Here is a 27,418-nt window from a genome sequence, read left to right as displayed (position 1 = left end):
GTGAAATTTATAATAATACAATCACACTGTAAGCGTTGTGTCCTCCGGTACTGGAGTCCACTAATAAATATTAATTTTACACATAGTCTTGTATAACGCGGTATACGATTTTACCTATTGATCTAAAGAGAGGCACTAATACTTCCGTTACAGGAAGGCATAAGTAATATTGTGAGTTCAATGTGAAAAACCAAATTTTAAATATTATAATCGCACTGTAATCGTTGTCTCCTCCTGTACTGGAGTCCACAAATTACTTTGAATTTTATACATAGTATTCTATGCTACAGTATACTATTTTTCCTATTAATCAGAAGAGTGACACTGATACCTCCGTCAACGGAAGTCACAAGTAAAATAATGTTTTACACTTTAGTTTCGATATGTAAAGCAAAATGTAATATATATTACAATCGCAATGTAATCGTTGTGTCTTCCGGTACCGGAGTCCACAAATTAGTTTGAATTTTACACATAGTCTTCTATAACGCAGTACCTATACGATTTTACCTATTAATTAAAAGAGAGATACTAATAACTATGTTACAGGAAATCATAAGTAATATTGTGAGTTCAATGTGAAAAGCAAAATTTTAAATATTATAATCGCACTGTAATCGTTGTGTCCTCCTGTACTGGAGTTCACAAATTAATTTGAATTTTACACATATTTTTCTAAACCAAAATATGTGATTTTACTTATCAATCAGAAGAATGACACTGATACCTCCATCACCGGAAGTCCCAAGTAACATTATGCGTTCAAATAATTAAGAATCAATGTGTGAAAGCGAAATTTATAATATTACAATCACACTGTAATCGTTGTGTCCTCCGTTACTGGAGTCCACTAATAAATATTAATTTTACACATAGTCTTCTATAACGCGGTATACGATTTTACCTATCGATCAAAAGAGAGGCACTGATACCTCTGTTACAGGAAGTCATAAGCAAAGTTATATGTTAAATGTGTAAAAGTAAAATTTAAAATATTATAATGCACTGTACCTAATCGTTGTGTCCTCGGGTACTGGAGTCCACAAATTACTTTGAATTTTACACATAGTCTTCTATGCTACAGTATACGATTTTGCCTATTAATCAGAAGAGTGACACTGATACCTCCGTCAACGGAAGTCACAAGTAAAATAATGTTTTACACTTTAGTTTCGATATGTAAAGCAAAATGTAATATATATTACAATCGCAATGTAATCGTTGTGTCTTCCGGTACCGGAGTCCACAAATTAGTTTGAATTTTACACATAGTCTTCTATAACGCAGTATACGATTTACCTACTGATTAGAAGAGGGGCATTGGTACCTCCGCCACAGGAAGTCACAATTAAAATAATGTTTTAAACTTTAGTATTGATCATAGAAATATGATCATAGTATAATCGTTGTGTCCTTCGGTACTGGAGTCCACAAATGACTTTGAATTTTACACATAGTCTTCTATGCTACAGTATACTATTTTGCCTATTAATCAGAAGAGTAACATTGATACCTCCATCACCGGAAGTCCCAAGTAACATGATGCGTTCAAATAATTAAGAATCAATGTGTGAAAGTGAAATTTATAATAATACAATCACACTGTAAGCGTTGTGTCCTCCGGTACTGGAGTCCACTAATAAATATTAATTTTACACATAGTCTTGTATAACGCGGTATACGATTTTACCTATTGATCTAAAGAGAGGCACTAATACTTCCGTTACAGGAAGGCATAAGTAATATTGTGAGTTCAATGTGAAAAACCAAATTTTAAATATTATAATCGCACTGTAATCGTTGTCTCCTCCTGTACTGGAGTCCACAAATTACTTTGAATTTTATACATAGTATTCTATGCTACAGTATACTATTTTTCCTATTAATCAGAAGAGTGACACTGATACCTCCGTCAACGGAAGTCACAAGTAAAATAATGTTTTACACTTTAGTTTCGATATGTAAAGCAAAATGTAATATATATTACAATCGCAATGTAATCGTTGTGTCTTCCGGTACCGGAGTCCACAAATTAGTTTGAATTTTACACATAGTCTTCTATAACGCAGTACCTATACGATTTTACCTATTAATTAAAAGAGAGATACTAATAACTATGTTACAGGAAATCATAAGTAATATTGTGAGTTCAATGTGAAAAGCAAAATTTTAAATATTATAATCGCACTGTAATCGTTGTGTCCTCCTGTACTGGAGTTCACAAATTAATTTGAATTTTACACATATTTTTCTAAACCAAAATATGTGATTTTACTTATCAATCAGAAGAATGACACTGATACCTCCATCACCGGAAGTCCCAAGTAACATTATGCGTTCAAATAATTAAGAATCAATGTGTGAAAGCGAAATTTATAATATTACAATCACACTGTAATCGTTGTGTCCTCCGTTACTGGAGTCCACTAATAAATATTAATTTTACACATAGTCTTCTATAACGCGGTATACGATTTTACCTATCGATCAAAAGAGAGGCACTGATACCTCTGTTACAGGAAGTCATAAGCAAAGTTATATGTTAAATGTGTAAAAGTAAAATTTAAAATATTATAATGCACTGTACCTAATCGTTGTGTCCTCGGGTACTGGAGTCCACAAATTACTTTGAATTTTACACATAGTCTTCTATGCTACAGTATACGATTTTGCCTATTAATCAGAAGAGTGACACTGATACCTCCATCACCGGAAGTCCCAAGTAACATTATGCGTTCAAATACTTAAGAATCAATATGTGAAGCGAAATTTATAATATTATAATAACACTGTAATCGTTGTGTCCTCCGGTACTGGAGTCCACAAATTACTTTGAATTTTACACACTTTCATCATAATTTGTTTTAACTTGGTAATTATTTAAGATTAGTTCTTTTTATCGCACACTGCATGTCACAAGTTTTGATGTGTATAATATTATTGAATATATATATATATCGAATATCGTTTTTTTAAAATTATTTGTATTATCTTGATAATCACAATATGTATATGCCATTTATAAAACCCTTCTCCCGTTGCCCTCTTGTCTAATAGACATGACTCCTACGACTGCGTATCCATCATAATGTTATACAGGGAAAACCATAGTGTCCCACCAAATGTCTTATCGTTCTTTATCTATATCCCTTATTCGTACATGACGAGAGTGAACGACGACAGTATAACATAGTAGGAGCTTACATTGTACGTCACTAAAGATTCAATCATTCTTTCCACGGTTGTCGAAGGTGGCTTTATGGATTGTCTGACTGACCATCGCGTTTCATTATACCTATGTTTTGTTTTCGCTGTTTTTCTCGTGTCAACGATTAAACAATTTTTTTTGTTTTTTAACAGTTTTTTTTTCATTTTGTGTTTATTCAAATTAATGTTTTTTCTCGTGAAGTACCTATATAATAGAATACAAATAAGGTTGTAACTATGTTAACGAGAAAAAATAATCGTTTAAAGAATACCCATGCAAATGAAGAAGATGTACAAGAAGGTAAGCTATTTCTACTTAAATTGTTTTTTAAATAACATCGAATAAGATTTTACATATTATTTGCTCATACATAATTAAATTTATTTTACCCGAGTATAAAATATATGCTCCTAATGGCTTATTTTACCTTTAAATAATTTACGATAGGTAGGTATATAGAAGTGAAAGTAAATACCACCCGTAAGGCTGTAACCAATAATTTTTTTCTAGAGATTCTGAGCGAAGTGATGAATACCTATATTATTGATTTTACAATGAGGTATAACGAGAATTTTTATGCAACATCAATGTTTGACTAAATTTTTTTTTTTTTTAATTTAAAAATAAATAAGAATGAATTGGTAGGTACTTTAAATTTTTACTAAAGATGATTGATGACATTTTAAAAATATCTGAACTCTTTTAGAGATATATACATATGATAAAGGTATTCGATATTTTTTAGTTTTTATTTTCTATATACCTAGGTAAATTTAGATAGAAAAATGTTCAAAGTTCGTCAAAATCCTTGAAAATTAAATACCGGGTTTCTCTTGCTCGTAAGTTTTTCATATATAAATAAAAAATATCAAAAATACCTACAGTCACGATATTTTTAGTAATGTTATGTCTTTATATATTGCCAAAACTTTAATCATGACTTTAGTTATTTTGTTGTAATTTAAATATATTATTTGTGGGTATACACTATACATACTTGAAACGTTACTAAGACCTATAATATTATATTTTTAACATACAATGACATTTTTTAATGAAATGTATTCGACAAAAATTAATTTGCCTTACCGTAATACTACGAGTAAGTTACTAGGTAGGTACTTAGTTATAGTACCTATAGAGCTTCGCTCAGAATCGTTATTCGTATGCAATGACTTATCATTGAATTAAAATGCGACATATAGATACCTACTGTTAGTGTTATTACTTATTACACTCGTCAGATAGGTTTCTGATTTACCCATTTTTTTATCTGATCATCTGTGGCGGAATTTATATGAACGCAAAAAATAGATTTAGTAGTTTTCTTGCAGGTGGGATTTACAAATATTTATTTGGGGGGGGGGGGGGGGGGGGTTGAAATATAATTTATTACAGGTGCAGAACGATAGCGTTTTTCTTTAAGTAAAATCAATTGTACGTAAAACACCACATCGACATGGGTGTGTAGTGTTCAATGTGCATCAATTGAGAAATATAAATTTTTAATTATAGACTTAAGAGGACGCTACGCGGCTTTACGTTCAATAGATCTCATGTAGCTTTGTTAGATTTAAAAGTTTTAATATTAGAGTGCATTTATATAATAATAATATTATTATTAAAATTAAAAGTAACAAGATTTTCTGTGGTTTGGTATAAGTATTTTTTCTACGGATAAATTTTTAAGCAAAATATGATCATTTTAAAATTATAATAAAAATGTATACACTTAAAACTATTTAATAAAAATTTCGAAAAATACTCCCACCGTACCACATAAAATGTTGTTACCTTTAAAACTAAAAATGGATAAATTCACTAAAATATTAAAATTTAAAACTAAAAAAGCTCCACGAGAACTACTAAACGTAAATGCTTTGTGTTACGCTTTTGTAAGTCAGAGAATACAAATGCAGTGGTTCCTTTTAAGACTAGCAAAAATATAAAAATATATTATTGGTTTGGTTCAAAATTTAAAATTGTTCCTATTATTATAGTTAAAACGTTGTTTTTGGTAATACGTAAATAATGCTATTATAACAATGGTATACAAACATCCATGTAATTACTTTTCAAAATTTCATAATATCATAAGACATTTTCATCACGCAAATTAATAACTAATTGCATAACAAATCAAATAACTGTTTACAGATTTTTTTTTTTTGAATATCTATTACGAACATTTAAAATTCTTTTTTACATAAATTGTATTTACTTAGGGTACTGAATTTATTAAAATTAAAATCTTAGAAAGTAGTAAAAATAATAATTTATATTTTGTTAATTAGAATGGATTGCAGTTCAATACACTGATGATAATGTTTTCTATATGTGTCCTTCAAAAACAATAAAATGTAAAATAGTGATTGGCAAAAAATATATGGTGAAATGGGTTAATAAAAAATCATATTTAGCTAAGGTGCTAAAAAAAGGAAGTAAGTTTTCTATTTATTTTTCATTTTTCATTGATAGTTAAAAACATATTAATAAGACTATTTCCCGTATTCATAGTAAATTTAGGTGTCCCATAAGATATGTTAAACTAGGTATATGTTTTATGTGACACAAAAATTGATTATGCATACGGGCATATAACAATTTAATCATGATAAATAATAAATTATATACATATATAACTATTAATTCTATATAGGTAGGTAATCTATAATATAATATTATAATATATCACCCAATAAGTACTAGAGTATTTACACATTGATCTATGTTATACCATTGGGCATTGATTATAAGTACTATGTATTATATTGTACATTTGTACATATTATAATGAACATCTCTAGGAAACTAAATATGCGCTTATCGTAAAATTTTTCGGTTTGGAGTTTTAATAATATTTTAATAAATAATAGATCTAATTAAATAAATATTAAGTAATTAAAAATATTATGATTTAATTTTATTGGTAGGTAGGTAACTTTCTCTGAATAAAATAATACAAATTTTGTTTTAATTATGGTACCTAATTTTACATACTTTTTTAAACTATCTTGGTAGATACTAAAGATACAACTCTTATCATATAATACTGATATTTAATTTTTCAGTCATCAAAAAAATATAAGAAAAATAGATATTTTAATGATTTGCAGTTTTATGCCTATCCACCATTTTTTGGGGTTAATCACAAGTCCATACACTGTATTAGGTATACGACTAGTAGAAACACAGTATAATTATTATTATAATTTTTACTTTATTTATATTATTTATACAATTTAATCTATTAATAAAATATAAATACTTCACCACACCTACTTACACAGTTCACATGTTAGACATTTAACTACAAGTTGGTACTAATTTATCAACTTGAGTAAATCTATCCAAATTAAAAAGTAAAATTTTTCAGTTAGGTGCCTAACCATTTGAAAGTGTCGAGGCAGCCACTACCTAATATATACCTAGGTCTGAGATAAATAGTTATTTCAAAATAATAGAATTTTATTGATTAAGTTAGTAGAAACAACTTTTTAATTTTATATTTAAATTTTAAAGATAAAGAAAATATACAAAGGTTCTTAGCTGGTAAGAGCATAAACCATATGATAGATGAACCAATAGTGCATTCAAGTAAGTGCTAACGTGAACATATTATACGTGCAGGCGCGATGCAGCAGTTTTGCTTTTTTTAATAAATATATTTTTTTTAAAAAAAAAGGCCATAGTTTAGATCTAAAAAGTGGGAAAATTGATGCAATAAAAAATCGTGAAATGTTTACCTTGGATCATTCAATGGATAAACCAAGCAAGCATACTAGTAAGCGCATTATGTCTTTATTTTTATATTTAATATTTAACTTATGTATTTTTTTTATTTAATTAAAGGCCAAGCTGTTGAGCAGAATGATTTTAGTAAAATAGATGCATCAACAAATTTTGAAATGATTAACTTGGAACAGTCAAAGGATAAACCAATCATGCATTCCAGTAAGCGGTTTTTCTCTTTAATTTTATATTTAATATTTAACTTATGTATTTTTTTTATTTAATTAAAGGCCAAGCTGTTGAGCAGAATGATTTTAGTAAAATAGATGCATCAACAAATTTTGAAATGATTAACTTGGAAAAGTCAATGGATAAAACGAGCATGCATACTAGTAAGCGCATTATGTCTTTAATTTTATATTTAACTAATGTATTTTTTTTATTTAATTAAAGGCCAAGATGTTGAGCACACTGATTTAAGTATAAAAGATGCACCAATAATTTGTGAAACGTTTAACTTGGAACAGTCAATGGATAAACCAATCATGCATTCTAGTAAGAGTGTTATATCTTTATTTTTATTATATTTAATATTTAACAAAAATATATTTTTTATTTTATTTAAGGCCAAGTTGTTGAGCAGAACGATTTAAGTAAAATTGATTCAACAAAAAATAGTGATATTTTTGATTTGATATTTGGTATTATGGATGAAGCAACCATGCATCCTAGTAAGTGCTTTATCTCTTTATTTTTATTATATTTAATATTTAGCAATAATATATTTTTATTTAATTAAAGGCCAAGCTGTTGAGAACAATAATTTAAGTAAAACTGATGCACCAACAATTTATGAAACGTTTAACTTGGAACATTCAATGGATAAACCAAGCATGCATACTAGTAAGCGCATTATGTCTTTAATTTTATAATTAATAATTAACTCATGTATTTTTTTTATTTAATTAAAGGCCAAGCTGTTGAGCACACTGGTTTAAGTAAAGTAGATGCACCAACAATTTGTGAAACGTTTAACTTGGAACAGTCAATGGATAAACCAATTGTGCACTCTAGTAAGAGCGTTATGACTTTAGTTTTATTATATTGAATTTTAACATTATTATATTAATATATATTTATTTTTAATTAAAGGACAAGCTGTTGATCAAAATGATTTAAATAAAATAGATGCACCAGAAAATTGTGAGATTTTTGATTTGTTGTTTCACAATATGGATGAACCAATTGTGCGTTCTAGTAAGCAATTTTTCTCTTTAATTTTATATTTAATATTTAACGTATGTATTTTTTTTATTTAATTAAAGGCCAGGCTGTCGAACAGAATATTATTGGTACAATTGTTACATCCAACAATACTGAAGATTTTGTGGGGTCAGAATCATCAACATCTTCTGATTGTTTCAATAGTCCAGAATATACACCATATGCAAATGATAAAATGAACTTGGATTTTGAAACAAGTGATTCAGATGATTTAGATACAGTACTTTCACCTCCTTGTTCACCAGTAAATACAAACATAAATATAGTCAATACGGTAGCTGTTCATCAAATAGAATTAGATGTCCAAAGAGCTAGAAAATGTTCTTATAACTATAAAAAAAATGTTAAAGATAAGAGAGTATACTGTATTTTTTGTGAAAATCTACAAACCAATTTTCCACGTCATGTTGAACGCAAGCATGCACTAGAAACTGAAGTTAGATCTTTTATATTATTGCCGAAAAAATCAAAAGAGCGCTTAAGACAATTAGAACTTCTGAAAAATAAAGGAAACTTTCACTATAATAAAACGATATTAGAAAAAAAAAAGGGTTCACTTATAGTTGGTAGACGACCTACATCTTCTGAAAAAGTGGCTGTCAATGACTATTTACCGTGTAAATTCTGTTTAAAGTTTTTTAAGAAAAAAATTATTTTTCGGCACTCTAATAAATGTAAATTTAACGACGAATCACAAAATAATGAAGTTACAAAAAGAAGAAATGTACAGTCTCAATGCGCTATGCTGTTACAAGATACAGATGATTTCAAGCAATTAACTGCTGAAGTTTTTATTCATATGAAATATGACAATATATCTTTTACAGCTCAAAACGATAAACTGATATGTGCATTTGGAGCTAGATTACTAAAAAATCATCGTGAACAACACCTAAAAACGTATATATCACAACGCATGAGACAAATCAGTAAACTTTTATTGATATTAAGAACATTAGTTCCAGAACTAAAAAACTTAGAAGATTTTTTAGTACCCCAATATTTTAAAACAATTGTCAATGCTGCAAAAGAAATAAGTGGTTACAATGAAACTGAAAACTCTTACATTCACCCATCTATAGCTCTGAAATTAGGACATACAATTCTGCAATGTGCCGATATCATAGAATGCCAATCAATTATTCAAGGCTCTTCTCAAGATAAAATAAATAAAATAAAAAATTTTGTTACAGTATTTCAAAAAGAATGGAAATTTTCAATTTCATCTAACGCCTGTCAGGACCTTTCAAAAAAAAAATTCAATAAAACTATAAACCTCCCAGATGCTAAAGATATTACAGTACTACACAATTATTTGTTAAACCAAATAAAAAATGTAACTCATCTCGTTGATGAACAAAAAGAAATTAACCAAGAGACATATAAATTATTTTGTAAAACTTTATTAACCCAAATAATACTACTAAACAGACGAAGATCAGGTGAAGTAGAAAGAATACAAATAACAGATTATTTAAATAGAGACAAAAAAAAAATGCAGGAAGAAATTTTGAAATCTCTCACTGAAGTTGAGTCAAAACTATCTAATAGTTTTATAAGGTTTGAAATAAGAGGTAAAAGAGGCAGAGGAGTACCTGTTTTGTTAACTCCAGACATGAAAAAATCTTTGGATTTAATGTTGGATATGAGAGCTTCTGTACATATTTTTGAACAAAATAAAAATCTTTTTGCTATACCATACACTGCTGTAGGAGTGTATAGGGGGTCAGATTGCCTGAGAAGTGCAGCTATTAAATGTGGAGCAGCTCAACCACAATTATTAACTTCCACAAAACTAAGAAAACATGTTGCGACAATAACACAATTATTAAATCTAACAACTAATGATCGTGAACAATTGGCTAATTTTATGGGTCATGACTTGGCAATTCACAATGAGTATTATAGACTTCCGGACAATACTTTGCAACTTAGCCGTGTCAGTAAAATATTGCTTGCTGCAGAATCAGGTAAAATTAACGAACTCAAGGGAAAAACACTAGACGAATTTGATGACATTATAATTCCAAATGATTTAAATGAAAGTTCATCAGATGAAAAAGAAGATGATGAAAAAGAAGATGATACAATTGAAAATAGTAAGGTTTTATTTACATAAGTTATTGGTTTTAACTTGTATCATTTATTTATAAAACAAAATTATTAATACTATTTGTTTTCACTTTTATAGGTGACTTGTTTGAAAACCATGTTCGAATGAACATCAGTGAGACAGAAAACTCAATCACAGTAGTTGCTAAAAAATCCAAAAAAAGAGGGGATTATATAAAATGGACCATGGCTGAAATAAATGCAATCAAACGATCACTTGGAAAATTTATTGCACTCCGAAAAATTCCTCAACAGCACGATTGCTTACTAGCAATTAAAAATGAGCCTATTCTCAAAAACAGAGATTGGAAGAAAATCAAATTTCAAGTGGCAAATATTATAAAAAAAACATTAAAATAAAATTTCATATTATTTTGTTGAATAAAGGAAACAGTGAAGTTATATTAAATTAAATGGTAATTAAATAATATATTAAAACCTTTAATAATATTGTAGAAATCATAAAATGTAGTGGAGAGAGGAGCGTGCATGGTGGTCACATAAGGGAAAATTATTATATCTTACCATATATAACTCGGAAACTAAAGTCAATATTCAATATTGATTTATGAACTTATAAAATACAACATATTTAACTTTGAGATTTTTAAAATTATTTTTTATAATTTATTTTAATTTTTAAAAAAAACTGCAAATGGTTGTTTTTAAATTATAATATTATATTAACAAATACCTAAACAAAATATTTTAAAATTAATAAGACATTTTATTTCAGAAATAACCAAAGAATAAACAAATACCTTTTAGAGTAAACTTGTAATTTTAAATGTCACCTATGTAGTTTCACTTTTGACTGGTATTGGCCGAATATAAATAATTTTTAATTGGGTATCGTACATGTATCTCAATAAATTAACTAACAAAGCGTTTTGTAAGTGTAACTGCAAGCATCTTAAACTACATAACATTTATCATAAAACGGGTTAATAACTAACTTAATAAGTTGAAATAAACACTTGACATCATTTTTTTTCGAAAAGCAAAATAATAAATATGTAAGTTGTAACAATGCAAATTTCTTAAAAACTAAAAAGGAAATTAAAAAAATGGTGTTATCAGTTGTTAACATAATATGGCGGGAACAATAATTTTAGGATTTCATACAATAAGAAATCAGCTGTACGATGAAACAGTTACTTATCAATCTTAGTCTTTGAGATCACCTGTATTGCCCATATTAAGTTTTTACTAAAAATATATGAATATTAAATATTAATCCTACATGCAAGACTATATTAATTACCTTGCTTCATCACACATCAGAGCAAAAAATCCAACAGAAGAAACCTCATTTACAATAATTTCATTAACTTCATCGGCGCATAATTGAATAATTTCATCCTGGATTTTCCAACTAGTATAATTAACATGCCGGTTATGCATATTTTGAAATCCAGGTACTGATTTTACATACATGTTGCATAACTCTTTGAAATTACCTTAAAATGAATTATTAATTTTTATTTTTAAATAGTTAAATAATAAGTAAATATAAATCTAAAGTTGAAACCCAGAAAAAAAATTAATCCTATACTGTAAGCTAATGTTTATTTTGCTAAGCTCAAAACTTAATTCTATATTTTATTTTATTGTATTCAAAAAAAGGCTAATATAATATTATTTTTAAAAATTACCTTGATTAAGTGAAGTAGTTTTTTCACAATGGCCTCGAAATGCCATTCCTTGTTTACTGAGGTATAAAACTATATCTATAATATGGCAGATATAGTTTCGATTTTGCTTAATTTCTTCTTGATGTACAGCAGACAGTTGTGATAGTACACTTCCAGACTTTTTAGCTAATATACTAAGAGCCAGTTTTGAAACAAATGTCAAATGGCTCTTAGAAGTATTATGTTTCTTCAATCTTTCTGAAAGCTATATAAAATAACACAGTAAGTATACAATTTAATTTTCAAAATCAAATAAATCTTTATTTATTTATGTATGCACAATTTTAATTTCCGACTTCCCTAGACAATCTAACTCACAAGTTGAGCATTTTGAAGTATTAAATCTATTCAAATTAATTATTTAAACTTACTTTATGCCAGGTATTAAATCCTATTGTTGTCCAAGTATCTTCCATATTTTTATTACCAAACATCCGACAAGCATAACAAAATGTTGCATCGCACATAATACTGTATTCAAGCCACTTATATGTATTGAAATATTCACTGCTGAATGACCTAAACTGAGAACCAAATTTTGTTTTTGGATATGCCTGAAATAAAAAAAAAGAAAATTAATATTTGATACCTATAAAATTATTATACACAATAATTTACTACCTTTTCTAAACATCAAATTGAAAAAAAAAATGTGTCAAATAAAATAAACAAGTGTAATTTCTTAAAATATGGATGTTTAAAATATTAAGCATATAATATTATAATAATAAATCTATGCTTAGGTACTTTAAAAATAAATCATAAATAAGCACAAATAGTAAATCCACTTACTGTTAGTATGGGGCGTATAGGTCCAGTTTCTATGTTTCCCAAATCATTGCAGTTGTGTTCAACTACATTTATTTTATTGATCGATGGATTAATGGGATCATCAATATTATCTTCATCTAGAAGTTGGTCATTCGTCAGAAGTAGGATTTTTAGTGGTGACACGAGAATTTGTTTTATTTTTATTAAAAATACTAAACATTTTTATTTAAATTCAAGAAGTTCAAGAATCAGAACATAAATACGGACAATGTAGTATGTTATACGTACAATCGTCAATCGTTAACTCAGTTGATCTAAAATGTGGCAGGTCCGCTAAACCACGATGTGCATTGTGCAAGTGTACATTGTATATTTGTATTTTGTATAAAATATACATGCAACACGCAGCCAAATGTAAAATAACTATAATGTGGTGACTATATTTTTATCATCAAGTACCTACCAACTAACTAACAAGAGAGTAAAATCAAAATCAAATAAAAACAATATTATTATAGACATTTATAGTGGGGAATGACGGGCCCGTATTACTGTACCCAAATGGAAATACCTATTGCTTACAAGACGTAGGTAAATAAATAAATCCGTATTCGATAACGTCGTATTAAATTGGATTCTATTATTAATTTATTGTAATTATGCCTACAGTACACTCTTCACTCCCTCCTCATCAAACTTATTAACGGAGCGGTGGCAAGGTGCGACGATATCAGATATATACAAAATAGTACATACTTCTGCCATTATAATATTGACGATAAAATTAACGGCGGTTGTTGAGCGTTGGTCGGGAATCTAGGAAAAATGTATTAAAATAAAACCTATTGATTCTACGTATTGTGTACACGGTACATTTTAATAGGTAATAAACCCAAATTAATAAACGTATTTGATGTTTCCATTGACCATTAGAGGTTAAAATAAATTAGAAAAACAATATTTTGATAATTTACCAATTTTACCAGTCAATTAATTATTATTTATAAAATCAGAAGTGTTACTGTTACCGATATTGTAAAAAATCGGTACAGAAAATTTGGGAGTGCTAATTTTGATTTTGGGAGTGCTAAGCACTCCCAAGCCCCCCCCCCCCCTAGTTGCGCCCATGGCCCATTCTCCACTATTACAAAAACACTAAGTCATTATTATGTCAGTATTTTATTTTCATGAAATGCAAATAATTATTAGTTCATAAAATTGGCATATATTAGACAAAGTCTGACAAACTTTATATTTATATTATATTTGTGTACACTAGATATGTTAGGTAGGTAGGTCAGTATAATATTTTTGTTGACTTCAGATGTAACAATGTAGGTTTAAAACCTAATGTTTTAGCTATTTGGAGTCCATAAGGTACCGGAGTGTATAATGCTTCTTAATTTTTTATAAGTACATATTATATAAGTATAGGTATATAGTGTTAAAGTAAAATTTAAATATTACAATCGCACTAAACTCGTTGTGTCCTCCGGTACTGGAGTCCACAAATTACTTTGAATTTTACACATAGTCTTCTATGCTGCTGCCAGCTCTATACGTTTTTTTGTAATAATCTAAAGAGTGACACTGAAAACTCCGTCACCGGAAGTCACAAATGATGTGTTTTTGTCACAAGGAAAATTATGTGTTCAAATACTTAACACGTTGACTGTGTAGGTATGTCTTTTTGCAGTTTTCACCCAGTGCGTAGGTATCATAAAAGTAAAACAAGTCTTCTAAAAAAAAATAATAAGTGTTTTTAAACGATTAGTATGTATACATAATTCAAACATGAGTTAAATCCACGCTAAATAAATATAATATAAACATTCAGCCACATGTTGGGAATAATTAAACAATTTATTTTAAATGTGTTTCCTCGTTGCTGATTGATCATCATGACGTCAATATTGGCGTCAGTACGCAGTCAACGTGTTAATGAGTGAAAGCGAAATTTTAAAATATTACTATACTCCGCGCCACGAGAGAATGCATACGGCACGCGCATCCAAATGACTGCGCTCCGCTGTCTCGAGGCCAAATGTCCCCACCATGCGGCCAACTGGTCTCTGCGATACAGCGGTTCAAGTAACACAATAGAAACACGAGCCGTGTCGCGTATTTACGTATAAATATTATTATTATTATTATTATTTACTTATATTCGTATAATTTTTATTATTATTTACTTATATTCGTATAATTTTTTATTATTATTTACCTGTAGTATTATTTACCTGGTACCATTCAATTTATGTTTGTATACCAAAAATCAAGACCTATTTTTTTGGTATTTTTCTTTTATCAAAATCGCAAATAATTAAACATAACAAAATTACAAATTAATCAATTATTGTCAGTGCATATAAATACATAATACAAATAAAAATATATAATATATACAAATACATATACAAAAATACAAAATTAAAAAATATTATATTAATTTAATCGGAATCGGAATATGAATCAGACGTGTCACCCGTAATTTGTTAGAACGTGTGGTGTTACTTCAGCATCTAACAATTCGTTGGATATAAAATCTACCTCCAGAATTTATCTTCTACCTTAATGATATGGCCAACAAAGTTCTTCCACATATCGGGCGTAACCCGTTCGACTCCTTCTTCTAATAATTTCTTAACGTCATTAATTTTATAAGTACGATTGTTCATTCTAACATAATTTTTCACCGACGCCCACGGCAAGTTCTATTGGATTTAATTCACAGTGATACGGGGGTAGGCGTAACACAGTTTTATTTGCAGATTTCGCCAATTCGTCTATCACATATTCATTATACTGTGATTTTAAAATTTGCGCTCGATCCAACAGTTGTTCCTTGACCATTGGTTTATCTATTACCCTCGCCTTTATCTGTCAACCAATCAATGATGTCTTGTTTTTTCCAAGATCTTACTGGAAACGTGTGCTTCTTCACAGAATGATACGACGCGTTGTCCATGACTATAACGGCATTTTCACGAAGTAGCGGTAAAATGTTGGCGAACCAGTCATAAAAGGTATCACCGTTCATCTCATCGTGGTAATCGTCTGTATTTTTTTTCGATTCAAAACATAATAATCCACCAACAACAAAGCCGTCAGATGAACCTATGTGTACCACGATGAGACGTTTTCCTTTACCGGACGGTTCCTTTTGTCCAGTCGTTAATCCTCTTAGGGAATGCGTCTCGTGGTGACTTCACAGTTTTATCGACCCATGTTTTCGATGTGGTTTCACCAGCATTCACCCATGTCTCGTCCAGATAATAGATGGGTCTACCTAACTGACGGTATTCTTTTATGGACTCCAAGTACCTTCGACGCCAACACACAATATCAATTCGTTCAATAAGAGCGCTATTACGAGATTTTCGAACATACTCAAAATTGAGATGTTTTAAAAGTCTACGTAATGTTGTTTCGGAAAAATTTGGTAATGTTGTATCTTCGTTGACCGTAGTTAAAATTTTCTTTAAAGTTGGAATTTCTCGCCTGTGCCAAAACTCGTGTACTTTTTTTCCTAATGGCATTTTGGGTCAAAATCATCAACTTTTTCCGTAACAGTTGGTCGGATTTTGGTTTTGTTTAGGTGATGATACACTGCCTTTATTTCGGTATTCCGATAGAGTAACACTCACTGTCCTTTGCCCTATACCACTCTCTTCGGATATTTGCTTAATAATCTCCTTCGCTTTTAATTTTGGGCCGTCTGCATTGTCTTGCTTAGCCATTTTAGTCTTGTAAAGGTTTACGATCATCAATTTCTGTCGAGAACCAACAAACTAAAAAATAAAAATTTATTGAACATTAAAAAAACATATTGAAAAAAAAATGAAAAGTAAATATTTTCATATAATATATTCGAATAAACTAATTCTAATGATTATTTGTATTATAATTATTACATTTTCGAGATTTTTTTAGTATGAACATATCATTTTTATATTTCATTGTTATTTTACTTTGTATACGACTTCAAAAAAAAAGTACATGTAAATTAATGTTTAAATTGATTTAAAACTATATTAAGGTAAATCGATGTGTCATATACCCTCAAAAATATTATTCTATATCGTTTTTGTAATAGGTGATTTACTCTAAAATTACACAAAAACATTAAAAAAAATGATTCTGCGTAAATATGTTTTGCCTATGTTGCGCATGGGCCAGAGACAAAAAAAACAGTGCGCTGACATCCTATTAAATAAATGTTTTAAAAATCTTACTTTTTCCACGAGGATTTCTTTTCATCGGTGAAATGTTGATGGATCCACAGTCTTCGTCCATTGTATTGACAGAGTTAAAAATGTAAAATTGGCAAGTAAAAAACAAAAAAACGGGCGCAAAATAGGAAACGTTGATAAACGAAAATCGGTAAACGACTACGACGTGATGAAAAAATGTTTGTTGTTGTAATCGCAGTGTACACACCTGCCGACAAAATCGATGTGCTCCGTAGAGCTCCGACGGGTGGCGATCGTGCTGGTAAAGTGGTGGGGATGCGCGAAAAAGAACGTGTTTTGGTGGGCCGCCGTATGCATTCTCTCGTGGCGCGGAGTATATTGCTCTGTAATCGTTGTGACCCCTCCGGTACTGGAGTCCACAAAGTTGGAGTTCATAAGGTACCAGAGGCTACAATGCTGCTTAAATGTCTACAATTTTATACTTAAAATATTAATATTTTAATTCAGAATCATATGAAACAATTTTTTTTTAATGTTTTGTATTAAAAACTAAGTTCTAGGGTTATTCTTAAGGGCGGAAGTCACTATTACTCTTACATGTGCATGGAGTTTACTAGATACCATACGCGGGTATGTGTGTGTGTGTGTGTGTGTGATGTGATGTGATATGAATGTATGTATCTATGCATGCATGCGTGTACCTATGCCTATGTATGATAAGGTATATAATATATAAGTTGAGCTTGTGTGTGTTGTAAATATTATTGTATAAGTTCAGAATGAAAACTGATGAGTACTGTATGGTGTGTAATACTATATTATAGTTTGTATGTTATATCATATTTATATGAATAAATATACCTATGCGTTTTATTGATATGTAAGTAATAAGTATATAATATTATGGTATAATATTTGTATATAGGTATGTGTGAATGTGTGATGTTGTAGGTACCTTATATTATATTATGAGCATAACGTATGTTCGTATATATGTATGTATGTATGTATGTATGTATGTATGTGTATGTGGGTATGTATGTATGTATGTATGTATGCATGTATGTGTATGTGTGCATGTATGTATGTATATATAAGTTCAGAATGAAAACTGAAGAGTACTGTATAATGTTTAATAGTATATTATATGTCTTGGTATGTGTATGGTTATATCATATTTATATGATGCGTTTTATTGATATGTAAGTAATAAGTATATACATTGTATAATAATATGTTCAGGGGTTTGTGATAATGATGTGTGTATAATTGTTTAGATATATGTAAGTACCTATGTATATTATCGGACTCGGTCATTTCGCCGCGATCGTTTCGACGCCGGTTTATTCGCCGCCCTCATTTCGCCGCGATCCTTTCGCCATCGTTCATTTCGCCGCCTTACTATTCTCGCCGCCGATCGTTTCGCCGCGATTGTTTCAACGCCAGTTTATTCGCCGCCCTCATTTCGCCGCGATCCTTTCGCCGCTGTTCATTTCGCCGCCTTACTATTCGCCGCCTTACTATTCGCCGCTGATCGTTTCGCCGCGATTGTTTCGACGCCAGTTTATTCGCACCACACTCGTTTCGCCGCGGTCTTTTTGCAATCATTATTTCAGGGGTTTGGGTAAGCCAGTATACATGTGGGGGGGGTCAAGGGTTCAAAGCCCCCCCCCAGAAATTTTTATAATATTATCATTAAAATTATAATACAATTAATGTACTTTTTAGCATGGCTGGGCAAGTTAACGTTTTTTTTTTAACTTGTTAAATTAAAGTTATTTTTAAAAATAATTAAGTTAAGTTAAGTTAAAAGTTACTCGTATTTTTTTCCGCCAACTCGTTAACTTTGAAAAAAATGTAACTTAACTTAGTGTCAAGTTAAAATTTGCTAATTTGCAAAAATAAAAAAAATCCAGACACATAATATGGTTTATTAGATAGTTTTTTCTTTACGTCTAAGAAAATTACTGGGGAAATTTAAAATGATATATCAAAGTAAAAACACATTAAAAAATTTGCAATTATTCTTCGGAAGAAAAGTAACTTAATTTAGATATTTTTGAAATAAAATTAACTCGAAGTTAACACGTTAATCTTGAAAAAAAGCAACTTATTAAGTTAAAAGTTAATTTGAAAAAAAAAGTAACGAGTTAATTAACTTAATTAAAATTGACATAACGTTTTAACTTAATTTTAATTTTCAACTCGTTAAGTCCTGCAAGCCTTGCTTTCTAGTTTATGTACCTACTAAAAATAACTTCTTAAAAAAACTATACTCATTTATAATATTATAGCATTATAAACGTGTAGATTTTTTGATTTTTTTTGGGGGGGAGGGGCTAAGCCCCCCCCTCTCCAATTTGCACCTATGATCCGCATATGTACTGAAAATATGTTTTTTGAATAATAATGTAAAAAGATTAAATGTGTATCATAGTTCTATGATATTATTGTTATTCATATTACATATATGTAATATGAATAACAATAATAATTATACCTACCTAATATTGACTTATAAGTCAATATTAGGTAGGTATATAGACCAAAGTACAAGCCACTTATACTTGGCCATATTTTTCTGTGCCCATCTCATTGGGGTGAGTAAAATACCTATATATTTAAGAATTATTTTTAATGTTTATCTTGTTCACTTAACTCAATATTAATATATATTGTAATTAAAGTTAACAATTTGGTCGAAGGAATTAGGACTTTGGAGGAGTTAGGAATGGATTTGTTTGGGTATTTAATATTTATATTCAATATAAGTACAAGGAAAAATGTAAAAAAGTATTCAATGCAGTTAGATATATTATTAGGTTTATTGCTAGGTTATTTTTTTTACTGGTCCATAATAAAATTATGTGCTAGTCCTCGTAAGTACTCAATGGGTTGGCGGTGTCGATAATTTTGTACTAAGTGCAGAATTCGGTTTCCAGCGTCAACAAATTTTCTTTTCGAAGGTGGTGGTTGATTCCCCGCAACGAGAAATTCATAATATATGTCTCTCTCTAACTGGACTTTTCTGAGCTCTATTATGAATTTCCAAATCGTTGGGTTAGACATGCTCAGCTGGGCCTGGAGTCTCCTATGAGCTGCTTCAGCAATATTATTTGTTTTCTGTTAAAACACATAAGCAAATCATAAAAATAATAACAATTATTTGTAAGTTGGTATCAACAATATTATACTATTAAATTTTAAAATACATAATAATTTAAAAATCCAAACCAGTAATACATTTATAGTGAGTTAAAAAAAAAACAATTAAATAATTATTATAACTATTATAACTTTATATTATCATTATAAAATTGAATTATAGGTAGTTAATTAATTTAAGAAAAAACTGTGTTGTGAATGGTTTTGGGATTATGCAGAATTGAAGGTTTTACTTAAAATTAAACATAAAAACAAAACTAAGAATTAGATGAAATAAAAATAACTTGGTATACATGATTTGTATACATACAATTTAATAATGATATTGAAGAATTAGAAAAACTATAATTTTGTTTTAAATAAACTCTAATAGTAATTTATTTAATATTAACTCATAATTTTTATGAAAATCATAAAAAGTTAAACATGTTTTCGTAACATTTGTTTATATGTTTTTTATTTCAAATTTGTTTGGGATTTTGGACGAATTTATTGAGATTAGACTGTATACCCCTGCAAAAATACATGTGAATACCAGTGTCGGTCTGGTTCATGATTTGGCACCAGCACAATAATTTTAAATAAGCATGTAGAATTGATTAATTTTTCTTAATTACTATGAACGGATATCAGATTATTATTTATTAGGTACCAATATTTAATATTATAAAGGTTTCTAAAATTGTAAAAGTGTAACCTAAATTTTCAAGTAAAAATATAATAACAAGGTCCTAAGATACTTTCAAAAATTATTTAAAAACATTGTAAAAGTGACTTAAAAATATAAAATAATATCGTAAAAATGTCGACAAAGGCTAGAATTAGAAAACATTTATATTTAAACAATTTTACTGCCTACACAGTAAAAATAAATTGTCACCTAGTTCACAATATTTTTAAAGAATGGGTGGCATATCATAAGAATTATTATATTATGAAAAAAAAAAACAATTAGGTAATGAATGATGGATAAAATATGATAAATCTGTAGGTAATTATTATTAATATATAAAGGTGTCATCAACTTGCCCCCCCCCCCCCCCCCCAGATAATCTGTATCTTTTTATTAATGAAATCTTATGTAGGTAAGTACCTACTTAATAATATTAACAATATAGGTTCCCATCTTCAAATCTAATTAGTTCCAATTGCATATAACAAAAAATGAGGGAAAAAAGAAAGGATTCAACTATGTTACATACCATTTGTCCTGCTAACACTCTGTTATATAAATTCCAGGTTGGAATAGGAAAAGCTGGTGTTCTCTTAACTCCTTCCCTTCTCAGCATTCCAATATAGTACGTTTCCAGCCAATCAAGGATTGGCTGTAACGATGGAAATATAATTTCAATTGCCATGCTGAGATTTTCAAAATACTTAGGTACGTCCTCTGGCGGGACAAATGCCAACGCTGTTATCATGCGTGCATGTAGGTTAAAATCTGCATCATTTCTGTAGTCTCTAAATGGAGTAATGATATAATAATAAATCAACTTATTGTATATTATTAAACTAATAACTATTAAACATACTTTATTTGTATATACAATTACTCATATGTATTGATTATTTGGTCGGAATGAAAACAAAAACTAAATTTTCATATACATATTTTTAAATAAATAAAATGTTTAAAAATATATTAAAATTTAAAACTTTTCAAATTTAAATTCTATTACTTAAAAATCAAATTATGGGATTTAAAAATATTATTCTCACATATATTTTCCGAAAATCTAAGCCCTAACATTGATTTATCCTAATATGTTATTAATATTATTATATTATACTCCATTTAAATAACATAAAACATTTAACTTACGCCATCAATCCTACAGCTGCCACTTGTTTTTTCAGGTTTTGCAATAGATGAAAAAAACATCCACGTATCTCAATATTAGGAAATTCAGTTCTAAAAGAATTGTGAATTGCTATTTCAAAATCTACAGAAATACTCCCAGCTAATATTCCTGGAGCTAGATTTTTAATTTCAACCAATAGTCTGCTGTACGTTGTCTGATTTTTATTTGGCAATAGTGCATATATGCATGTATGGACACCTCCATTACGAGTGGCCAAAATTACAAATACCTGTGCAAATAGGCTTGGTGCAATTTTAAAAGTTCCGTCCACAAACCACTCATTGCTTGTCGTGAGTATCTAAATTATAACATATAAAATACAAATACATATTTTTTTTTCTAAAAAAGCGAGCTATTAGTTATATAATCAAGGTATACCTACCTAACTGTATAATAGTGTATAACATTATTAATATATTTTTTTTTTTTATGTTTAAGTATAATTTTTATTTTATTCAGTTTTATCTTCATAATATATGTTATAACGAATGGAGTATATAAAGGGGGGGGGGGTTGTGAGCCATAGCCCCCCACATTATTACAGTCACTTCTGTATTTAGTAGTACCTATAGGTGCTAGGTGTTAGTCCACTTACTAGTTTCCATCTATTGTAGCCCACCCCGAAAATTATTTCTATATATGGTTAGGTCTATCTGGATGAAAATAGGTATATAATATACAATGTAAAAAAAATAAATGTTTATAGTTTAAGAGGTCGGCAGTCGGCACAAAAGCATAGCAAATTGTTCGTTGTGAATAATCTATTTAACTCTGTCATATTTAGTATTACAGTGAATTGACCTATTATCAAATTTAAAAATCGGGAACTCACTCTGCTGTACATTAGGGGTTATGGTGGACCTTAGTCTAGAGTAGGTCATAATAATGTATGTGTTAAATAATGCAATGATAGGTATCATTATATACGAAAAACGATTCTGAACGGAGATGATTTGTCAGTCTATAGGATATATTATATTTAAATATTTTTATATATTTTATTTTATAACAAGTAATTTATTTTTTAATTAGGTCAGGTTGGTGGTTACATATATACGGTATAGTTGGGTAATTTTTTAATTAAAAATATTCATGATTTTGACGAATTTTGTCAATATTTGCGCTTTAAACGTTTATAAAAAAAAAATTGTGCCTATGTTTTACAATAATTTTTAAATGACAGTAAGAACAACTCATGTGCAATCTTCTATTAAATTTTCAAGTAAAATTTAAAAAATTGAATATTTCAAATAACCTTACCTATAAATAGATTAATAATTAATGAAATATTTTGAAAATAAAATTATTTAAAGATAATACCAATCTAAACATCAGGTAAAAGTTTCAAGTTTCTACGACTTCTACTTTTTGAATAATAACAAATATCTAAAAAATCTAAACATTTTTGGATAAACCGTTATTTTACGCAATTTTGTAAAAATTTAAATTTCAGACGTTAATAAAAATGTTATCTAAAATTACGCTCGAGTTTTTATTATTGTTACTTGAAAGAAAACATATAGATAAACTTGTGTTACAGTTTTGAATCTTAGGTTTAAAAAAAAAAATTATGAATTTTTAACTACAAAATTACATATATTATATTTTCGCGATTTTGACATAAATCGTAATATTTTGAACTTTAAGCGCTTATAAAAAAAATTGTGACTTACGATTTTTGATTTTTTTTTTTATCTCTGATAAGAACCACTTATAAGAAACCTTGTATTAAACTTTCAAGATTTTTTGGGCGGCCAAATTTTTTTAGTCGATATTTCAAAAACAAATTCTTAGAAAATTTGAAAATTTAAATCGTCTATAAATAGCTCAAAAAAATTCAAAATACTTCGAACATTTAACCGTGTATAGACAACGCTAATATAAACATTTGGTGAAAATTTCAAATATTTACAATTATTGTTTTTTGAGGTATAGTGAAATAAAATTATCGATTTTGTCAAAAGCTGGTTTTGCGTAAAAATTCCCGTTTTTCCGTTACTTTTTTTAGGGTTTTTCCTGACGCTATTGAAAACTATTGAAAATGTTTAACTTTTTACCCCCCCCCCCCCTCCCCAAGGTACCAAATAGATTCACTTTCCTATCAGAAACAGGGCTGAGTCCGAAAATCGAAGCACTATTTCTATTCCAAAACGTGATGATAGTGATGACAGACACAAACAATTTAAAAATTTAAAAAAAAAAAAAAACACATCGTTGTAATATCAATATATTCATCACTTCGTTCAAAATAAATAAGAATATTTTCTAGTTAAGCACTTAAGCTAATAGGTTATTTTTTATATTTTTATTTTTAAGTAAGTTATGCGCATTTTGGAATATACAAACACAATAAGGATTTTTAAAATTCTCATAACTCACTTTACACCAAAAATATAAAAAAAAAATCTATGCGGTTCACTATAGGTAATATTTTTATGTTTAAATTTTATAATAGATTAATTCACTGTAATATATAACATATTATGACAGAGTTAAATTAATTATTCAAACGAACAATAATTGTTAGACAGACGTTTGTAAGACAGAGACACCGCATTTGGGGCGACTTCTTAAATATAAAATCATGTTTTAACAAACCATTTATTTTGTTCGTAATAATCTAAAAACCATATAAAAAATATGTAAACATTTATACCTCCAATCCTCTTTGGTGACCAAATATAATAACCCTATTAGGGCCAGGTCCAGTGTCACAAAGCAGAAAATTTTCGAATGACCCAGGTTCAACTTCATACTGCTTGTACTCCTCGGGAATTTCTAATTCCATTAATGTTAATGGAGCAACGGGAATTGGTGGACCATTGAGACGCCGAACTCTCCGTACAGATTAAATGTTATGCAAGAAATGCTAAACTTTTTGAACTTTAACAAAATTCAAAAAAAGAAAAATTCCAGTCTACATTAAAATTAAATTTTAAGTTTTTTGTTACAGACATAGTTACATACTAATAAGTAATATTTTTATAATATAGTTATTCAAAATAAATAGTAATTTGTAAACACATGACTTATGCCTAAATTTCAGTGTTGGATAAATTACTTTTGAAAAATAATGCAATTACTTGTTACTTACATTAAATATTGTTATTTAAATTATATTCGCGTTACATAACATTATTTGTATCCTGTCATATTACTTTTTCACTTACAATTAGGGCGTTACAAATAACGATACATATTTTTTTTTCAAAATTGTTCACCAATTTTTAAGCATTTATTTATAAATGTTGATACAAAATATTGCTGGGTCAAAATACTTGAAAATTTAATATGTAGAAGATTTCTTAATTAATCTATCATTAAAATGTTAATTATCTGTGCTTTATCAGAGGTTTTTTTTTTAAATTTAAATTTTAAAGCGAGTTATATCACTTATACCTAGCTATGTAAAAAAATAATCATTTTTAAAATTATATAGTTCGTGAATAACTCGTGACAGAATATTTTATTAAATATAATTATTGGTCTACATCAAAATCACTGGTCAAATAATTTAATTTCTCACTTTACAGACGTGTAAACTGTCTACAAGACTGTCAACAAAGCTGGTATAACGTCCTCTTAAATATAATCATGGTTAGGCTAAAATAAAATAATTTAAGTATGGTTTAATATTTGTTGATAATTACCTATACATTGATTAATGGCCACAGCTGGCGCCTCCATTGTTTCCATTGCTCTTTTTTTTATATTAGTTATCGTCGTAGCTATCTATAATATTAAAAAACATATTATTTACAAAGTATTTAAATACAAGATAATTAATACTAACAACTGATTATTGATTATGTTTGCCATAATCTTATCCCTATCAGGGGTGGATCCTGGCCAAGATAAGGGAGGGGCGATTTTTTAAGGACACGCAAAATAAATAGGCCTACCCTTGAAATAATTACGTCAAACACCGGGGACTTCTTAACTTTTTTTTAGAATGGGGGGATCACCCAAATTGTCCCCCCACTTCCCTGGATCCGCCACTGATTCCTATTCAACCCTATACACCTATTTAATACTTAAGAACTCCACTTACTTCTATTCCTGCTGGTAATTCATCATGACCACCGTGATTTCCAGTGACTTCAATAACACCATTGATACTAACCATGATGCGTCCTTTACAATGTATGTCACGTCTGCGACATCTATAAAATTTAGTGACTTGGTCTGCCCCTAATTTATCGAAAATATATTGATATCCTTCATAGAGAAAAATTTGTTTGTTTCGATTTGTAAGCACTTCCATATTATAGTTGTAAAGTATAAGAATTAGAACACAAAAACCAAAAATTAAAAACGGCAAACTAAGACCTGTGTCGTGTACAGTCGTACAAATGGACAGAGAATGATTGAATTTCATTAAAATGAAATCAATTGATTAGGAATGAAATTATTTTGTATATACCTAAAACTCTATAAATATAATTGAAAAAAAGTTACTTTAATATAATTTAATAACTCACACCGCCACTCCATTAGTATAAACCACGATTAATTTATATTGTCACATAATATATAAAACCAATTAGAGTAAATATAAACATAAATTCATCCTGGTACTTTTAATCATCCAACTTCCTGTACTAATTATGGTTTAAATGAGCCACTTTGGCGTAGTATGTCTAGCCTCCATTTCCGTCTCATAGGTATACTTTACTAAACTATTTACTAATGATTACCTATATTAACTTTATAACACTTTTTTTGTAATAGTATTGTACCAAATATCAATTGTAATTAGGCTTATGCCAGGAACGCCCATAGGGGGGTCTCGGGGAAAGGGGACACCTTTAAGAATTTAATACTACCAACGAAAAAAATATTTAACACATTACGTAAATACAGTTTGTATATACAATATACATGCATAAAAGGTATATAACTATTTAATAAACAACATAAATTATTGTTATATAAATATCCATCAATTTAAAGAACTTGCTACACGTTGGCACACACTGATATTATACGTAGTTTTCAGCACCCTTCATTTGATTTTTTTTTGTTTTATAGTTTAGTACATTATTTCTTCTAATTTAAAAAAATAATTGATCCCTATGCCCAGGCTCGTTTTTAGGAGGGAGAGGGAATTTACCTTGTTTCCCGGAGTGGCAAATTTTTTAGATCATTTGGGGATGGTAAATGTATATTATAATTGTGACAACAATCCACACAAATTAGTCCGGGTGCGAAAATAACGGCGGCGAAATTAACGGGGGCGAAACGATCGCGGCGAATAGCCTGGCGGCGAAATGATCGCGGCGAAACAGTCAAGGCGAATAGTCCGGGTGCGAAAATAACGGCGACGAAATGAACGGCGGCGAAACGATCACGGCGAAATGAACGGCGGCGAAACAGTGGCGGCGAATAGTCCGGCGG

The 27,418-nt window shown here is 29.1% G+C and overlaps 4 protein-coding genes across 4 annotated transcripts; 2 read left to right on the top strand and 2 right to left on the bottom strand.

The window, feature by feature from the left end:
- The first annotated feature begins 4,620 nt into the window (after window positions 1-4,620).
- On the top strand, window positions 4,621-8,259 carry LOC132949780 (uncharacterized). Its single transcript, XM_061020858.1, has 10 exons — window positions 4,621-5,649; window positions 6,731-6,805; window positions 6,894-6,992; window positions 7,061-7,162; window positions 7,231-7,332; window positions 7,394-7,495; window positions 7,567-7,671; window positions 7,742-7,843; window positions 7,912-8,013; window positions 8,093-8,259. Exons 1-10 carry the CDS (start codon window positions 5,544-5,546, stop codon window positions 8,257-8,259), a joined length of 1,062 nt encoding a protein of 353 aa, XP_060876841.1. The 5' UTR covers window positions 4,621-5,543.
- Window positions 8,260-8,399: 140 nt separating this feature from the next.
- On the top strand, window positions 8,400-10,744 carry LOC132949772 (uncharacterized). The gene is made up of 4 exons (XM_061020845.1): window positions 8,400-8,841; window positions 8,932-10,323; window positions 10,416-10,666; window positions 10,724-10,744. Exons 1-4 carry the CDS (start codon window positions 8,400-8,402, stop codon window positions 10,742-10,744), a joined length of 2,106 nt encoding a protein of 701 aa, XP_060876828.1.
- Window positions 10,335-15,841, bottom strand: LOC132949766 (uncharacterized). Its single transcript, XM_061020835.1, has 7 exons — window positions 15,725-15,841; window positions 15,486-15,681; window positions 12,823-12,938; window positions 12,402-12,584; window positions 11,992-12,235; window positions 11,601-11,796; window positions 10,335-11,520 (listed from the first exon to the last, which is right to left on the bottom strand). The coding sequence occupies exons 1-7, from the start codon at window positions 15,839-15,841 to the stop codon at window positions 11,517-11,519; spliced, it is 1,056 nt and encodes a 351-aa protein (XP_060876818.1). The 3' UTR covers window positions 10,335-11,516.
- Window positions 15,842-19,679: 3,838 nt separating this feature from the next.
- Window positions 19,680-24,861, bottom strand: LOC132936938 (uncharacterized). Its single transcript, XM_061003754.1, has 4 exons — window positions 24,678-24,861; window positions 21,982-22,319; window positions 21,362-21,620; window positions 19,680-20,117 (listed from the first exon to the last, which is right to left on the bottom strand). The coding sequence occupies exons 1-4, from the start codon at window positions 24,807-24,809 to the stop codon at window positions 19,839-19,841; spliced, it is 1,008 nt and encodes a 335-aa protein (XP_060859737.1). The 5' UTR covers window positions 24,810-24,861; the 3' UTR covers window positions 19,680-19,838.
- Window positions 24,862-27,418: the final 2,557 nt, after the last annotated feature.

This window comes from Metopolophium dirhodum, chromosome 1, assembly GCF_019925205.1.
Source record: "Metopolophium dirhodum isolate CAU chromosome 1, ASM1992520v1, whole genome shotgun sequence".
In the NCBI taxonomy this organism is placed as follows: Eukaryota; Metazoa; Arthropoda; class Insecta; order Hemiptera; family Aphididae; genus Metopolophium; species Metopolophium dirhodum.
Note: the sequence above shows the minus strand (reverse complement) of the source record. Positions and strands in the feature narration are given on the sequence as shown.

What these genes read in the sequence shown, in the direction of transcription:
- LOC132949780 (XM_061020858.1), top strand. Translation starts at nt 5,544, where the DNA reads ATGTGTCCTTCAAAAACAATAAAATGTAAAATAGTGATTGGCAAAAAA. An exon ending in TAAACCAAGCAAGCATACTA is followed by an intron (nt 6,993 to 7,060) that starts GTAAGCGCATTA and finishes ATTTAATTAAAG; the next exon opens with GCCAAGCTGTTGAGCAGAAT. An exon ending in TAAACCAATCATGCATTCCA is followed by an intron (nt 7,163 to 7,230) that starts GTAAGCGGTTTT and finishes ATTTAATTAAAG; the next exon opens with GCCAAGCTGTTGAGCAGAAT.
- LOC132949772 (XM_061020845.1), top strand. Translation starts at nt 8,400, where the DNA reads ATGAACTTGGATTTTGAAACAAGTGATTCAGATGATTTAGATACAGTA. An exon ending in AGATGATACAATTGAAAATA is followed by an intron (nt 10,324 to 10,415) that starts GTAAGGTTTTAT and finishes TCACTTTTATAG; the next exon opens with GTGACTTGTTTGAAAACCAT. An exon ending in AGAAAATCAAATTTCAAGTG is followed by an intron (nt 10,667 to 10,723) that starts GCAAATATTATA and finishes TGTTGAATAAAG; the next exon opens with GAAACAGTGAAGTTATATTA.
- LOC132949766 (XM_061020835.1), bottom strand. Translation starts at nt 15,841, where the DNA reads ATGAACGGTGATACCTTTTATGACTGGTTCGCCAACATTTTACCGCTA. An exon ending in GATTTAATACCTGGCATAAA is followed by an intron (nt 12,236 to 12,401) that starts GTAAGTTTAAAT and finishes TATTTTATATAG; the next exon opens with CTTTCAGAAAGATTGAAGAA. An exon ending in AACTACTTCACTTAATCAAG is followed by an intron (nt 11,797 to 11,991) that starts GTAATTTTTAAA and finishes ATTCATTTTAAG; the next exon opens with GTAATTTCAAAGAGTTATGC.
- LOC132936938 (XM_061003754.1), bottom strand. Translation starts at nt 24,809, where the DNA reads ATGGAATTAGAAATTCCCGAGGAGTACAAGCAGTATGAAGTTGAACCT. An exon ending in GTCACCAAAGAGGATTGGAG is followed by an intron (nt 22,320 to 24,677) that starts GTATAAATGTTT and finishes GTTATAATTTAG; the next exon opens with ATACTCACGACAAGCAATGA. An exon ending in GAGTGTTAGCAGGACAAATG is followed by an intron (nt 20,118 to 21,361) that starts GTATGTAACATA and finishes GTGTTTTAACAG; the next exon opens with AAAACAAATAATATTGCTGA.